Raw genomic sequence first — 17,545 nt, forward strand, 5'->3', positions numbered from 1 at the left:
CTTGCTGGTGTAGTGAGAAAGCAACGGTCGACAACAGTTAAATGAAAAAGCCTGGTTGTGTTCCAATAAACTTTTATTTTTTAGACACTTATAATTTCATTATAATTTTCACCTGTCACAGAATATTATTATTTTGGATTTTTTCAACTATTAAAAAAAAGTAAAAACTCTTCTAGTTCATGGGCCTTATAAAAAAAGGCAATGGGGCATATCCAGCTGTGGGCAGTAGTTTGCAGACCCCGGTTCTAGATGGATAACAGATGGCTTACGGACCAGAGCTGCAGCCTCCCATATCAAGATAGAGACAGGCAGGCTCAGACATGTGAGTCCCTGATTCCAAGGTGGCAGGTGTGGTCAGGGAGCTGAGAATTCATTATTTTTCTCATTCCTGGTCCAGTTACATACAGGAATGGCCAGTTATAGGACCATGTGATCAGGCACCAGGGAGAGAAGAGGGTGGCTGGCAGTGCTGGAGCCAGAGTCCTGGGAACAGGTCCACTCCCATTTCGGGGTGGGAGTTAGGGCAGATGCAGGTGCAGGATTTCCTCTGCCCGCTTCAGGTACTCGGCCGCCTTCTTCTTCACACCCTCTCGGCGGGCAGGTGATGGGTCACCTGGGAAGACAGAATGGCTCAGCGGGTACCTGGATTCAGAACCCCTGGTCTAGCTCCTTACTGTCCACAGAGCATCACCATGTGTCTTTCCCTGTTCCTTGGGAGTCTGATATATGCTCCCCATTTTACAAATAAGAAAACTGAGGCCACAAGAGATAAAGCAGCAGCCCAAGGTTACACAATTGGTCAGTGAAGAGCAATTCTGATCCTTGTTTTCCACTTTCCTTTCCCTTCACTGCACCATCCAAGATCCCAGGCCTGACCCTCCAGCCTCCAGTCTTGCTCACCAGGAACTCCCTGGAGCAGGATGTGCACGCCATCCCGGTAGCCCTGCAAAGCGGCAGGGTAGGCGCCTGCCTTCTCGTCCCGTAGGGCCTGGGTGATGAGTTTTGTGGCTTGGCTCAGATAGGCAGGGGCAGGCTCTCCTTCCTCGTCGTCTTCCTCTGCTTGTCCACCTGGCTCCCAGGGTTCCTGGTCCAGTCTTCCAGATTCTGCCTCCAACGCTGCCAGCTCCCCTATGTGGGTAGGACTGGGTCCTGCACCTTCTGTAATCAGATATGGCGGACTCAGGTCAGACTGGCCTTCCTTTTCCCTGGGCCTGCTGCCCAACACCAGACCTCTCTGGCCCACCAACCTGTCCTGGGTTTCTCAGTGCCTGAGCAATCCAAAAGCCACTTGTGCATAGCACACTAGCCATGATCTATTTGGTTGGTGGAGTTTGTGTGCTTTTGTAAAAATTGTCTTACTTCCCTAATTCTTTGTTTATAGTGAGATATAGTTGTTTTACAATATTATATGAGTTTCACATGTACAACGTAGCCTAATACTTTCTTTGTGTGCATGCATGCTCAGTTGCGTCTGACACTTTTGAGACCCCATGGACTGTAGCCCTGCCAGGCTCCTCTGTCCATGGGATTTTCCAGGCAAGAATACTGAAGTGGGTTGCCATTTCCTACTCCAGGGGATCTTCCCAACCCACAGATCAAATCCGGGTGTCCTGTGTCTCCTGCATTGCAGGTGAGTCATCATTAACATTAATTTGCAAGCTCTGGGTCACTGGTTCTACTTCCCTCCTGACTACAACAAATTCAAGAATTTCCTCCACAAAGTTTAATTGAAGGATGCTAGGCCAAGCATGCCAGGTCAAGGGTAGAAATGCTCCAAGCTTTGGAATCTTAGAATGATGGATCCAGAGAACCTCCAGGCTTTTTAGTCTTTCAATTTCAGCTGAGGCCCCAAATGGGAAGAAGTGGGTGGAAGGTATTCACACATTCCAGACAGAAGGGCTCATATATCCTCTAGGACTGGCAAGGAGATGATGAAAGATTCCCTCTGTAGATTCCACAAAAGAAGGCTAGCAATCTGGTGAACCTTGGATGAAAAGGCCTTTAAAGGGAAGTACAGGACTAGGAACCACCACTGCACACCACTGGCCTGGAGAGGGAAGGGTAGGCCTCTCTAGAGCCCCATCAGAGGGACCCCATGTGGAGACCAGGGGCCTTATAGGAAGGTAAGGTGACATTTCACTTTCCAGTTGGACTATAGCCCTTCCTGTGTTGCTCATGAAGCAGAAGACAGAAGAGATCTTGGGACACCCTAGTACTTGAGTTCAAGAGCCTGGTGTATGTGATGAAGAGAGAGAGATGAGTGCCAGCTCCTCACCTGGAGAATTCTGATGGTAAAAGGTTGGCTGGAAGACCCTACAAAGTGGGGCAAGGACAGGAGGCAGCATCTGAGCAAAGTGCCCTTCCAGCTTGGTGGGGGCGAGGATTTAGGAGTTTTTCCATGGGTCGAGGGAATATCTTATGGGAGCTGCCTTTGAAGAGTCTTGCCAGGCTCTTGCCCAAGCACCTGGGCACTGGGCACCCCAGGAGGCTTGGCTGGGGCCAGGCAGAGTGCCTGGATCCTGCCTCTCTGTAGCCAGGTTCATCAGCCATGGTGATATCACCCCTGCCTTTCTCCTCCAAGGGACATTCCTCACACCCTGGTTACCATGGCCAGGGGCCCAGCCACCAATCAGGCCCGAGTTGCGGGGGGAGGTACAGGGTAAGGCTGAAAACTGGATGAAAGACTTGAGGTCCTGATTTGGATCGGACCTCAGAGTGAGAGAACTCAAGTGCCTGAAATGATCAGAAAGCTAAGGGCCTGCCCAAGAGGTCACCAAAGGGTAAAGAAGGGAAGCCAACAAAATAGGCTGAAAAAGACAGCTGAGGAAGCCAAAATGAAACTGTCATGATGACCCGAAGTGCAATCAACCACTTCAACACCCGAGCTGCAGTAACAGCATAAATTCAGAGAATTTTAAAATGAAAAGATCCTGAGTCTCAGAGCCAGGGATTGTCAAGCTCCTGATCTGACAAGGAGCTCAGGACCAGGGCCTCCGTGGGGTGGGGTGGGGGGCCTTCCACGTCTGGTACCCTCACACACCAGAGGCTGCCCCAGGGGCTTCCTCTGCTGTCCTTGGAGCCCAGACCTCACTGCCCTTCACCGACAGGATCTATAGCCTTCAGGATCTACAGCCAGACCCTGAGCCAGCCAGGAAACCTCCACCTCGGGCTCCAAGTGAAAGAAGTCAGGCCCTCTCAGGGCAGTGTGACACCCTGCTGGTTTCAAAGCGTTCTCAGGGAGGGGATCCACAGTGGGAAGTGGCTCACTTCCTCGACAGTTGCTCACTGTGCTGGGCTACCCAGCTGGCCAGGGCAGCAAAAGCACCTGGGAAGGGGCTGCTGCTGCTGCTAAGTCACTTCGGTCGTGTCCGACTCTGTGTGATCCCACAGATGGCAGCCCACCAGGCTCCCCCGTCCCTGGGATTCTCCAGGCAAGAACACTGGCGTGGGTTGCCATTTCCTTCTCCAATGTGTGAAAGTGAAAAGTGAAAGTGAAGTCACTCAGTCGTGTCCGACTCTTAGCGACCCCATGGACCGCAGCCTACCAGGCTCCTCCATCCATGGGATTTTCCAGGCAAGAGTACTGGAGTGGGTGCCATTGCCTTCTCCATGGGAAGGGGCAGTTCAGTTCAATTCAGTTCAGTCGCTCAGTCGTGTCCGACTCTTTGCGACCCCATAGACTGCAGCATGCCAGGCTTCCCTGTCCATCACCAACTCCCAGAGCTTACTCAAACTCATGTCCATCGCATCGGTGATGCCATCCAACCATCTCATCCTCTGTCGTCCCCTTCTCCTCCTGCCTTCAATCCTTCCCAGCATCAGGGTCTTTTCCAATGAGTCAGTTCTTCGCATCAGGTGGCCAAAGTATTGGAGTTTCAGTTTCAGCATCAGTCCTTCCAATGAATATTCAGGACTGATTTCCTTTAAGATTGACTGGATGGATCTCCTTGCAGTCCAAGGGACTCTCAAGAGTCTTCTCCAACACCTTCCTTGGGAAGGGGCACTGCTTCTACTTCTCATCAAAGCTGCCTTTCACCCACAGTGGGGCACCTTTCTCTGATTTACACAGGAAGGTGCAGCTGGTGGCTATGGCTCCCTTTGCCTCCCTACAGGTAAGGACCTCCTGCCCAGCTCCATCCCCTCACCCTACCCCCACCCGACTCATCCCAACTTGTTACCTTCCTTGGAGAAGGGGTCAAACAGGGCAAGCTCAGCCTCGGTGAGGGGGCCTCGGGCAGGGGAACTGGATGCCTCCTCGGTGCTCCCACAGTTAAAGAGGAGATCCAAGGCCTCCTGAGCAGGGCTGGATGGTGGCGGGTCCGCTGAGGAATAGATCAGTGGGGTCATTCATGTCTGCTTTTATTATTATTTCCCAGCTTTCAAAATGTCATTACCCGCTCGCTGAAGCCTTGCAGCAACCATGGGCATAGACAAATCCATTCTTAAGGTTTGTTCCCATTATACAGATTAACAAACTATAGCCCTGAAAAGGAAAATGACCTGTGCAGAGTTCCTCAGCAGGATGGCGGTAGAGGAGTCGGGGAACGGCTTTTCACTGAGGAGGGAGTGGTTCCCACTCCCCAAACATACAGGCTCTGGACCCCCTAGCCCTGGCTCGCTCTCCCGCCCCACATACCTGGCACCTCCAACTCCTCAAGGCCCCTTCTCTCTGCAGGAAGTGGCTGCGACAACCAAGTCTCATGCGGCTGGGCCCGGGGCTCGTCGGGCGGTGGTGTGGGAATCAGGGGCGGGGGAAGGATGTGCAGGTCTCTGGACACCTCGGAGGGCCGAGTCACCTCCCCACCCTGCACAAGAGAAAGACCAGCCGGGGGAGTCACAGGGGACGGCGTGCGGGCAGGTAAGCTTCCCAGGTGCTGAGGACCAGGGAAGAGCAGGTGCACATACCCGGAAGAACTCCTTGAGTTGGGGGCTGTTGTTGAGCGCGGGGATGTGCACAGTGAAGCGAAGCAGGTCCTCAGCCCCCTTTCGCCGCTCCTCAATCACCGAGGCTTCAAACCGGCCTGCACCCACCAGGACAAGGGACAAGAAGACAACAGTGACCCATGGGGACTTCTGGCCTCCAGGCCGCTTTTCCTGGTCCTGCCTGAGAGGATCTGAGCAGCCCACTGGCCCCCACCCCATTCTCTCAGAAATCTTCCTTGGCTCTGCCTGGGGTGAGGGTCTCGCAAAGAGGGACCTATCTCCCTATTCATCCATTTACCGGATGAGTATGGAGCACCTACTATGTGGTTAGTTCAGGAGGCGAATGAGAGCGAAGTGAGGTCTCTGCCCTCATGGTTATTACATCCTAGACAGGGCGAAGCAGGCAACCAACAAGAAACAAATAATTTCAGATGGTTTCTGCCGGGAGCCGGCGCACGAGATCCCACCCATGACAAGGTCATGAGGGAGAAAACCTGACAGGCAAGGCGGATCAGGTTTTCAGGGGTTTCAAAAACGCCAGCTCACGAGATCCCACCAATGACAAGGTCACGAGGAGAAAGCCTGACAGGCAAGGCAGATCAGGTTTTCAGGGGTTTCGAAAAGCTGCCCCCGGCACCCACCTTAAAGATGATATCTGTCTTTCTGATGCTTGCTTCAATAGACTACTCCCTAATTTCTGTGACACAGGCAGAAGGCCTTCCCCGATCTCTTTCCAAATAAGAATCAATTTAGAACTTTAATCAATAAGTTTCCCGGTGGTGGTATTTTATGAGATTATCCAGAGTGAAAGGAGTGTTTTAATTTAAACTCCTTTGTTGGTATTTTAGTTTTAGTTTGTTTGGCAAATACGTTATTGCCCTTGGTACTAATATGCATGATTGCTCATAATACCCTAATCATAAAATAGCATAAAGAACCTGATCATATAAAGGCCCCAATAGACATAGAGCCCTTCAGGGAGTGAGGAAGCCCTATTAAGAAAACATAAGAAAAAGTATTCTAAAGGTGGTTATTGGGTTGACGTTTGCTTGCTGTGTTTTGCTTGCTAAGTTTTTGCTTTTAATGTGCTACGGTTGTGTTATAGAAACCATTGTTAATATAGTTGAAGATCTAGAGAAATAAGAACTTAGCCCTAGTGTGGTAACAATGAGATGGTTGCTAATTGTCAGCCAGGAGTGCTAGGCAGAGGCTGCCTCACTAAAGCCGCAGAGTCTGTGTGGGGTAAACTTCTTAGATAAATGCAACTGACAACTTCTGCAGAAGGATTAATTTTTGTGTTAACAAGGTTATACTTCTACTCTGTACTGTTGCCCTATGAGACTGCTACCTTTCAGTTAAGGTCACCATAGAAACAGAAAATAGGTTTACATTCACCTGACCTGCATAAAATGTTAATAGGCCCCAAGGCCAGAAGATAATGTACAAGACCCTCATAAACAAAGAAGTATGCAGAAAACACCCTGGTTTCATGAAGGACAAGCTGATGTAATGTTAAACTATCTTCCCCTTAGAAATGTACTAACTTAGGGTATAAAAGCTACGGTAAAAAATAAAGCATGGCCAGACTCTGCTGCATCCCCCATCTGGTCACTCTCTTTCTCTCTTTCTCTCTCTCTCCCTCACAGACTTGGCCCTATCAAGGCTGGTCTCATATGTCTTCTATCTCTCGCCGACGCCGTTCATCCTGAGGGTACCCCCTGGATCCTGCCGAGGCTGGACCCCGGCAGGTTTTGATGTATTAGGGAGGAAAGTAAGACTCAGAGAGGAGAAGTGACTTGCCCAAGGTCACACAGAAAGTAGCCCCATGTTTACAGCTTCTCTGTTCTGTTCCAGGCATCATGTAGAGTTATTTAACTCTGCGCTAGTTATCGTGCTGCCAGGGGGAGTTATCCCACTGCCTGGCATAATTTGCTAGCGAGGACCTTTCACCTTGCTACAAAAGAACATCTCCTGTGAGTCCAGAGACACAAGTAACAGACCAGCCCTGTCTAGGAGAAATATAATATATGAGCCTCATAAGTAATTTACAATTTTCTAGGAGCTGCATTTAAAAAAAAATAAAAAGAAACAGATTAAATTTTAATTATATATTCTACTTAACCCAGTATATCCAAAATAGTCTCATTTGAACATATAATCAATATATCAACTACTGAGATAGTTTACATTGATTTTTCAGTGTATTCTGCCTGTACAACACATCTCAGTCCAGACGAGCCACAAGTCTGGTGCCCCTCAGCCACAGGTGGTTCATGGCTGCTCTTTCTGGACAAGTGCAGGTCTAGAAGAAACACCAGCTTGTGGCTTGGAGTTCCAGCTCAAGCCCCTTCATCCTGAGCCTCAGTTTCCTCATCTTGAAAATGGGGCTAATGAGGACAGGAATTAATATTAAAGGGCTCGATACACAACAAGGGCAGAGCCATTTCCCCATGTGTAAGATGAGACCGTCTCTAATGATGCCTGGGTCAGGAATGCCCTCCCTGGAGGAGGGCACGGCAACCCACTCCAGTATTCTTGCCTGGAGAATCCCATGGACAGAGGAGCCTGGCAGGCTTCAGTCTATGAGGTCGCAAAGAGTCGGATACAACTGAAGTGACTCAGCGCGCACACACACAAGGGCCCTTCCAGTGGTCTGAAACACGTCTTTGCCAGGAGTTTCAGATCCCCTCCATCCAGCCCTCAGCAGCAAGTGTCCCCTTTGCTCAATGCTCCCTCCATCTTTGGCCTGAATGCCTAAATCAAGGCTCACCAAACACCTGGGCGCGGGGAAAGGCTGGGAACTCCTCGAGGCGGCGGAAGAGGTTGCGGTGGGTGTAGGCCAGGTCTCCATGCAGCTTTCGAAAGTCACTGTACCGCTTCCAGACCACCACCTAAGAGGGACACGTGACTTGACTGGGCTGAGCAATGGTGGGAAGCGGCCTTCCTCACCCCCAGCCTGGCTCCAGGCTGTGTGTGCATTAGGGCACAGCACCCCCTCCTCCCAGAGCCAGGGAGAAAGAGGGGCTGGTCTTCTGTACAGTTACCAGTGTCCCTTCACTGTTTTCAGATCTGGAATCGGGAGATGGTCCCCTTCCTCCCATGAGGCTCACCTCTTTGACATCCTCTGGGTCCTTCTTTGAGATGAACTGAGGAAGAAAGGCAAGAACCGGTGAGACTGACATCCATCGCCTGTAAAAGATGGCCCAGCTACCTCCCAGCCCCCTTCAGAAGAGCAGAGCCCTTCAGCCAGTGGTATCAAGGGGTCCTGGTTTAAGGCCTTGAGTATAACTTTGAGAAGTTTTTGTACCACGTACCTTAGTTTCTTCATCTGTCAAACTGTTACCGACCTGGGTCTTTGGACTCTTTAATCAATAGAAACTGATGTGGCTGGCTGAGAAAATCAGGCAAGGCTTTAATGGGACCCAAATGCAGCACAACGGGTGGAAAACAAGTGACAGGTACCCTTAGTTGCTCTCTCCGAGGGCTGGCTGGTTCCTTAAATGGGGCGAGGGTGGGGGCGGATCAGTGGTCTGGGCCCGAGGGGTGGCTTGAGTGATCAGCTCATCCCCTTGGTGGTTCAGTGTGCAGGGACCACGCACAGTGCCCTGCGTTTGCGCCAGGCGCCTCTGAAGCGGCAGTAGGTTGTGACCTTATTGTATCTCACAGTTCACAACTGCCTAGACTTATCATGCAGGCAGTTGTTTTGAGTCCCTGATAGTTTCTTTCTATTTATTTTTTATTTTTTCATTTATTTTTATTAGTTGGAGGCTAATTACTTTACAATATTGTAGTGATTTTTGCCTTACATTGACATGAATCAGCCATGGATTTACATGTGTTCCCCATCCTGATCACCCCTGCCACCTCCCTCCCCATCCCATCCAGTTTCTTTCTTTTTAAAAAGTATCTGTCTATTTGGGCTTCCCTGGTGACACAGATAAGAAAGAATCTGCCTGCAATGCAGGAGACCCGGGTTTGGTCCCTGGCTCAGGAGGATCCCCTGGAGAAGGGAGTGGCTATCCACTCCAGTATTCTTGCCAGGAGAATTCCATGGACAGAGGAACTGGCGGGCTACAGTCCACGAGGACGCAGAGAGTTGGACATGACTGAGCAGCCAACACACACTTTTCTGTTTATGTATGTATTTACTTGGCTGCAGCAGGTCTTAGTTGCAGCACATGGAATCCTTTAGGTGTGGCATGCGGACTCTTAGTTAGTTGCTGCATGTGGGACCTAAATCCCTGACCAGGGATTGAACCTGGGCCCCCTGCACTGGAAGTGTGGAGTCTTAGCAACTAGGCCACCAGTGTGGGAAGTCCCACCCTTATAGTTTCTTTGTATTCTGTTTGTCTAGGTGCAAGTGTAAGTACGCCAGTACAGGGTCCCAGGTCCCAGCCAGTCTCAGAATGGGAGGATCCCTAAAACCCGTCTAGAGGACTCCATCCTCAACCCAGCTTTTATCTCATTTCCTTCAGAGGGTAAGTCCCTGCATTTCTTTCTGAAACCAAAGACCTCCAAGTTCTCTAAAGAATGAGGTTCTGTCCCAGGAGCCACCCCTCCATTCAAGGAGGAAGCCTCTGTGGGTGAATGCTCCTGGACATGGAAGTGAACACTCCTGAACACGGAAGAAACCTTACTGGGGTTGTGAAGAGCAGACTGGTGTCTGACATGGGAAAAAGACTCCGTTTTCATTAGGGCTTGCTCATAAGAATTAAAAAAGAACACCCTACAGCTTGAAGTAACTCTGACAGTTTCCAAACATCTCCAGTTCATTATTTTACATCCCAGGGAGGCAGGTATGATTCACATGCCCATTTAAAAGATGAGGAAATGGGAGGCCTAGAGAGGGCTCGTGACCTGTGGGGGGACTGCTAGCATTGAAACCCTGGCCTTTGCTTTTTACAACAGGCTTGCCTAAAATATTTTGGGTAAAAGAAACTATATTGAAAAACCATTGTGGAATATGTACCTGTCAAAGGACTCCTTTCCAGAATATATAAAGAACTCCCCGTGTGTGCGCTCAGTCACTCAAGCTGTGTCTGACTCTTAGCAACCCCATGGACTGTAACCCACAGGCTTCTCTGTCCATGGGATTTCCCAGGCAACAATACTGTAGTGGGTTGCCATTTCCTTCCCCAAGGGATGTTCCCAACCCAGAGATTGAACCTATATGTCCTACATTGGCAGGATTCCTTACTACTAAGCCACCAGGGAAGCCAAAAGAATTCCTGTAGGTACATATATACACAGACTATAACTCAGCTATAAAAAAGAACGAAATAACGCCATTTGCAGTAACATGGGTGAACCGAAAGATGATCATACCAAGTGAAGTAAGTCAGAGAAAGGCAAATATTATATGACATCACTCATATGTGGAATCTAATTTTTTTAAAAGATGCAAATGGACTTATTTACAAAACAGAAATAGACTTACAGATATGGAAAACAAACTTGTGGTTACTCAAGGGGAAATAGGGGAATAAATCAGGAGCTTAGGATGAACATACACACACTACTATATATAAGATAGATAACCGACAAGGACATACTGTTTAGCACAGGGAACTCTACTCAATATTCTGTGATAGACTAAAAGAGAAAAGAACCTAAAAAAGAAAGAATATATGTATCTGTATAGCCGAATCACTTTGCTGAACACCTGAAACTAGCACAACATTGTAAATCAACTATACTTCAATAAAATTAATACAAAAACCAAACAAACAAGAAGGGGAAATCTTGCAGTTCATGTAAGAATTGTTGGAAACAAAGTATAGAAAATAGTAAATAAAAAAAGAACTTTCTGTAAATCAATATCAAAAAGACAAACAACCCAACTTTACAAAATGGACAAAATACTTAACAGGCAACTCCCACAAAAGATGTTTGAATGACCAAAAAGATAATGAAAATATGCTCATTAGTCATAAGAGAAATGCAAATTTTAATATCCCAGTGAAATACTACACACCCACCAAGAATGGTTAAAATGAAAGATGCTGATGATATCAAGTGTTGGTGAGAATGAGAGTATAAAAGGGTACAACTACTTTGGAAAACTGGCAATTACTAGGAAAAGTTACACATATGCCCAGCAAATGACCCAGCAATGCCCAGGGACTCTTTTTTTCAACTCTTATTTATTATTGAATTATAGTTGATTTTGAACTTATTTTTGAACTGTGGTATTGGAGAAGATTCTTGACAGTCCCTTGGACTGCAAGGAGATTTAACCAGTCAATCCTAAAGGAAATCAGTACTGAATATTCACTGGAAGGAGTCATGCTGAAGCAGAAGCTCCAATACTTTGGCCATCTGATGTGAAGAACCGATTCACTGGAAAAGACCCTGATGCTGGGAAAGATTGAAAGCGGGAGGAGAAGGGGACAACAGAGGATAAGATGGTTGGATGGCATCACCAACTCGATGGACATGAGTTTGAGTAGGTTCCAGGAGTTGGTGATGGACAGGGAAGCCTGGCAAGCTGCAGTCCATGGGGTCGCAAAGAGTCAGACCTGACTAACTGACTGAACTGAGATAGTTGATTTACAATATTCAGGTATATACACATACATAAATAATCTTTTTCAGATTCTTTTCCATTAGAGTTTATTAGTTTATTACAAGATGGGATCCTGGTGGCTCAGACGGTAAAGAATGTGTCTGCAATGCAGGAGACCCGGGCTTGATCCCTGGCTGGGGAAGATCCCCGGAGAACAAAATGGCAACCCATTTTAGTATTCTTGCCTGGAGAATTCCATGGACAGGGGAGCTTGGCGGGCTATAGTCCATGGGGTAACAAAGGGTCAGACACAACTGAGTAACTAATACTTCTTATTGCAAGATATCAACTATAGGGACTTTCCTGGCAGTCCAGTGGTTAAGACGCCAGGCTTCTATTGCAAAGGGCATGGGTTTGATCCCTGGTCAGGGAACTAAGACCCCACATGCCTGGGGGTGAGGCAAAAAAAAAAAAAAAAAGGTACTGCCTATAGTTCCCTGTGCTATACAGTAGGGCCTTGTTGCTCATCCTTTTTTTAAAAAAAAGATTTATTTATTTATTTTTGGTTACACTGGGTCTCCCTTGCTGGGTGTGGACTTTCTCTAGTTTTGGAGAGTAGGGGTTACTCCAGCTGTGGTGCGCAGGCTTCTTTCATTGCAGAGCATGGTCTCTAGGGCACACAGGCTCAGTGGAGCACTAGCAGCTGCTTTGTGGCATGTGGCATGTTCCCGGATCAGGGATCGAACTTGTCCCCTGCTTTGGGAGGCAGATTCTTAACCACTAGACCACCAGGGAAGCCCTAATCTATCTTATATATAGTAGTTTGTATCTGCTAATTCCAAACTCCTAATTTATTCCCCACCCCCCTTTCCTTATGGTAACCATGTTTGTTGTCTGTCAGTCTGTTCATTTTTAAATAAGTTGATTTGTATAATTTTTTTAGATTCCAGACATAAGTGATACCATATGATATCTGTCTTGGGATTATCTTTTTATTTTCATTTTGTAATTTTTTTTAATATTTGCATTTTTTAGATACAGGAATGACACAAAAGATTTGAGGAAAGACCATTTTAAACATCTAGGATTCTGCATTTAAATCATTTCAGAAGTCTTTACATTTCTGCTTTACTTTAATAGCTATTAATGCACTAGTTTAATAGTTGCCTACTTCAAAACTGTAAAAATACAAAAACATTTACAGTGAAAAATCTTCCCCAATTAGTTCTTGTATGTCATTCTACAGATAATGTTATACTGTTTCTATTTTTAATTCCTTTCATGATATCCTCTGTCTCCATACACTTATAACGTTATCACTACATATATCAACTTTCCTCTTAATCTACTGACTTCCTGTTGTGTCTGTGAAGAGGCTTATTCCTTTACTTCTTTTGAAGTGTATGAATTTTTAGTCATACACAGGCATAATTTTTTGAAAAAAATTAAAGTAATTCAACTCCTTAAAGAGTTTTCATATAAAGATGAAACAAACCAATAGACGAAACTTACTCCAAGAGACTGGAGACCTAATCAATATTTGGGCTGAGCCAGAGTTTTCAGGTTAACTTAAAGAAATTTACAGCCTGACGCCAAGCTACCTCGCATTGGGCGTGGACACCCACACCTCGCTGTCTGGGAACTGCCGGCACGCCCTTTTAAAAGAGCAGCGCCCTCCTGTGGCCCCGCCCCTTGATGGCTAAAGAAGTAAACTAAAGCCGGTTAACCACCCCCCCCCCCCTTAAAGGGGAAATCCATTCTGTCGTCTAAAACGGGAGCTTCCAGCAGCGTCTTGCCTTAAAGTAAAACACGGCCCCGCTCTTGTTAAAAGGGTAAAGTTCCCGCTGGGCCCCACCCTACCTGCGCCGTCACTTTGTATTCAGTGTAGCCCTTGGGGTGGGTCCGGGGGTCGGAGACTGTGTAGTGTCGCAGGAAGTCGTCTTTCGCCTGCCGGGACATGGCAAACAAATTGGAGCGGAGCTGACAGCCGGCCTCCGCCTCCTCCACGCCGCCCCCGCCCCTCCAGTTCTGTCTTCCCAGTCGCCGCCTCGCCCGGGCCTGCGCCCTTCATCCTACGGCCCAGGGAGCTGGTCGCAAGTGACAGTGCAATTCTCGGCCAGGCGCTTGGCCAAGGGAGCGTCTAAAAAGTTCTCGATGGTTGGTAAAGCAGGAACCAAGTGATTCGGGGAAGGATTGGGGAAACTGGATCACTCAGGTCTGCTTAGAGATAAGCCCACCCCATGCGATGGTAAACCCTCATCACATATCGCCAAATGACTTCTTTGCTTCCCAATTCCCTTCTTTCATCCATTCCCCCAAATTTTATTGTGTTCAATATGTGCCAGACTGGCAAATTATTTCCCTGTCTCCTTCCCTAGGATTCGCTAAATTCACGTTTTCTGTAGGTAGGGGAACATAAAGAACTCCAGAGAAGTACAATGGTGACATGGGTTCTGAAGTCACACGCCTTACTAACTACAAGAGTTTCCCTTAACTACTCGAGCTACAGCTTCTCATCTCTAGAATGGGGATGTTGATATAGAATCTACTGCAGTGGATGTTTCTCTTTTTCCTTTGTGGGTCTGTCCACCATTCACCCCTGCCTCTGTTAGCACCATAGAACCAGATCTTTGGAGGTAGTTCGCTAGTATGTGCAGCCCTCCAGCCTCTTAGCTCAGAATACAAAGGTGCTAGCTCCTTTCCTTGCCCCAGGCTCCAACTGGGGGTCAGGGACTCCCTCCTGAAAGCCTTGACTCTTGAGTGAGGGACAGGCACAGTGCCTGGTGAGGGGACAACGTTGTTCCTAGAGTACAGCGTCGGCTGTGGGTTTGGCTGCCCAGCCTTTGGAGCTGTTCAATCTCCATCGAGATGCCCTGAGTTCCCAGTATCTGTCCAAGAAAGGTTCTTTCTGCTGAAGGCAGTGATCTGTGTCTGGACAGCGCACCCAGGACCCTGACTGATCCCATCACCACCAGGCTGTGAAGCCTGGAGTAGCACAGGTGGCCACTCTTCTTACTGGAACTCAGATGAGTGGGTGCTATAACTTCAGAAACGCAAAGCAAACTCCCAAACCAGATTCTTGGGAGCGTGGCAACAGGGTAGTTCAGCCGGAGGTGTTTGTGAGGGGCCTGGGATGGGGTTGTGTCCCCTTTCACAGCATACACAGGGCTCCTCTGAGGACCCCTTTCTTGGTTGGGAAGACCCCTGGAGAAGGGAATGACTCCCCACTCCAGTATTCTTGCCTCAAGAATCCCACGGACAGAAGAGCCTGGTGGGCTACAGTCCATAGGGTCACAAAGAGTCGAGACAGGACTGAGCGATTAACAGACACACACACACACACACACCTGGTTTTCAGAATTCTCTTGGCAGGGCCCTGGCTTCAAGTCCCCTTCTTTCCCATCATTCCCTCCCCTCCCTTGCCCGGCAGCTCCCCATTCTCCCATTTCTGCCCTCTTTATCCATCTAAGACCTTTCCCATCTAGGTCAGCCTAGCCCCTGGCCTTCCTCCTTCCATAGGAGTTCCGTCACTGGTAGAAGTGAACAGAAGAGGCTTCTCAGAAGGCAGGGAAGAAGGAAAAGCTGTAAATGCACAGGGGAAGGGGGTCTGCTCCCCACATTCCCACTGGGTCAGCTTGACCACATGATGCAGACTTTCTGCTGCAGCTCATCTTCCACATTCAGAGGACTTGTGATGATTGTAACCTTGTTATTTTTCTTATTTGTCTCTGGACATCCCTGATGGCTCAGATGGTAAAGAATCTGCCCGAAATGTGGGAGACCAGGTTTGATCCCTGGTCAGCAAGATACTCTGGAGAAGGGCATGGCAACCCATGCCCTCCAGTATTCTTGCCTGGGAAATATTTGTCATTAACCATGAATGGTTACCTTCACCTTTGAATGAAAGGATGCTGCTTACTAAGGGCCCCTAGGAGGGCTTGAACACTGGGTTGACTCACCCAGATCAGTGGATGTCTGAATTCACATTGATTGGATCTGCCTGAACTCCTACTGGTTCAAATAAAGATAATTATAGCTGACCTACAGTGCATATGACACATAAGACACTCCACCCATCTGATTCTCCTCCCAACCCTAGGAAGTAGGTGACACTATCTTTAACCCAGGTGGGGACCCCGAGGCACAGAGAGGTTAAGCAACTTGCTCTTCATCAATGAGTGGCAGAGCCAGGGTTCGGCTCTGGAGACTGGGTATGTCTGCTCACCATAGGGATGGGAGCATGGGACATGGTGTCTGTCTTGCACAGAAGACATGGCAGGTGGTTCTCAATTTCTATGGTGACGGACAGTTTATACTCTTAAAAAAAGTACTTATATTCTTATTTTATTTGGCTGCGTCAGGTCTTTATTTGCCACGTGGGGTTGTCATTGAGGCGCGAGGGCTCAGTAGTTACAGCACCCGGGCTTAGTCGCCTCACAGCATGTGAGATCTTAGTTCCCCAACCAGGGATCAAACCTGCGTCCTCTGCACTGGAAGGCAGATTCTTAACCACTGGACCACCAGGGGTGTCCTGACAAGTTTATATTTCAAGGTTGTCCACTCAAAATCCATTTCTCTTCTTTCATCCTAACAGAGCCCAGATTTGGGTAGGTCTCCACCCTCCAGGGAGGGCTCTTAATGCCAGTTCAGCAGTGAATCTGTGTCTCTTCCTCACCTGTCCCTTAGGAAAACTTACCTTCCCTCATAAACATGTTATGCCAAATTCCATCTGGCACTGGAATTCTGAGCAGAGAAACAAACACGAAATGGTGAGCAGGGTGTAGTGGCTCAGTGTGCTGGGTTCAAATCCCAGCCCCTCTACTTCCTAGCTGACTGGTTTGAGTAAGTCACATGACCTCCTGGAGGCTTTGTTCCTACATAAACAGGCACATATATGGTTGGGCTTATAATTCAGTGTGATGTAAGTGAGAAGTGCTTCAAACAGAGCCCTGCAGAGTAAGTCCCCACTGGAAGGACTACAAGCAGGGCACCCTGTACAAATATCCACTTATCCTGCCACCAGGATGGGGACCCTGGGGTCCCCCCGGTTTCTTCCCATCCTTTCCCACCCTGGCCCCTGCCTCAAAGAGAGCCTGTTAGCCTTAAGGGAAGTTCCCTTCCCAGCCCTGCTCTTGGTTAGCTAACCGGCCTCATGTCTGTCAGGGAGTGTTTGACGGGAGGATTCCTACGTGCTGTTTCTCATAAATCCTCTGTTCCTTATCAGCTTCTGCCAGAAGTGAGAAGAACTGCACGCAGCTCTCAGGACTGAGGTCATTGTGTGAGATGGGCTTGGGTCTCCTTTAGTAAAATATTCTCTTTACGACAAAACTGCTTAGTCTCACCCCCCTTTCTTGAGATATAGATTGTCTCCTGAACTTGTGACCATTATTATCCTTTGTTCCCTTGGTAACGGTTACTGTACGTTTGGTTTTCTGATCTTTATCATTATCAAAAGAAATTTCTTATACTACAGCCTATATATACTCACAGAAAAATCATTAAAGCACCTTTGCTCCATCAGAGCTTGGGTCCCCGTGTCTTTCTCTCTCTCCCTCCCTCCGGCTCTTCCACTTTCTTATCGTTGACTCTGGACCGCCAGGTCCCGGTCCATTAAAGGACCCCAACAGATGTCTACATCCTCCTACACCGGAGTCATCACCCCTCCCCGTTTCCCAAGAGCCCGTGCTCTTCAGGCCTCGTCCTGTGAGCCCCTCTGCTTCAACCAGCGCCGCCTCACACAGCCGTGCGGGTTGTCCACTGCGCAGAGATTCCTGGCTGCAGTGGGAAGCTGGGGGCTGAGGTTCAGCCCATGTTCCGTTCGCCAAGCCGAGAGCCCTGACGTGGGGGTGCCTTCCTTTTTCTCATTCATACCTCTGAGGGTAGCAGTTGCTACAGTAAACTGTCCCTCCCCTTCCTCTGGCCAGAAAACTTCTACTCATCCTTGACTCTCAGCTTTCACGTCATCTCTGGGCAGCCCACCTGAACTCTTCCGTATGGAATTCCAATGCCCTGTCCCCTGCTTCTATAATTCTCTGCCACTCCCTTGACACAGCGACAGTTAATCCTCTGACTGAAATGATGTCTTTTTCGTCCCCCACTGGACTGCGGGCTCTAGGC

The 17,545-nt window shown here is 48.3% G+C and overlaps 1 protein-coding gene across 1 annotated transcript; it reads right to left on the reverse strand.

Annotated features, from left to right (window-relative positions):
• Positions 1-55: 55 nt before the first annotated feature.
• On the reverse strand, positions 56-13,509 carry SNX15 (sorting nexin 15). Its single transcript, XM_061164076.1, has 8 exons — positions 13,289-13,509; positions 8,034-8,069; positions 7,694-7,814; positions 4,906-5,021; positions 4,637-4,805; positions 4,179-4,322; positions 901-1,158; positions 56-613 (listed from the first exon to the last, which is right to left on the reverse strand). The coding sequence occupies exons 1-8, from the start codon at positions 13,385-13,387 to the stop codon at positions 519-521; spliced, it is 1,038 nt and encodes a 345-aa protein (XP_061020059.1). The 5' UTR covers positions 13,388-13,509; the 3' UTR covers positions 56-518.
• Between the last annotated feature and the right edge of the window lie 4,036 nt (positions 13,510-17,545).

Source organism: Dama dama, chromosome 2, assembly GCF_033118175.1.
Source record: "Dama dama isolate Ldn47 chromosome 2, ASM3311817v1, whole genome shotgun sequence".
In the NCBI taxonomy this organism is placed as follows: domain Eukaryota; kingdom Metazoa; phylum Chordata; class Mammalia; order Artiodactyla; family Cervidae; genus Dama; species Dama dama.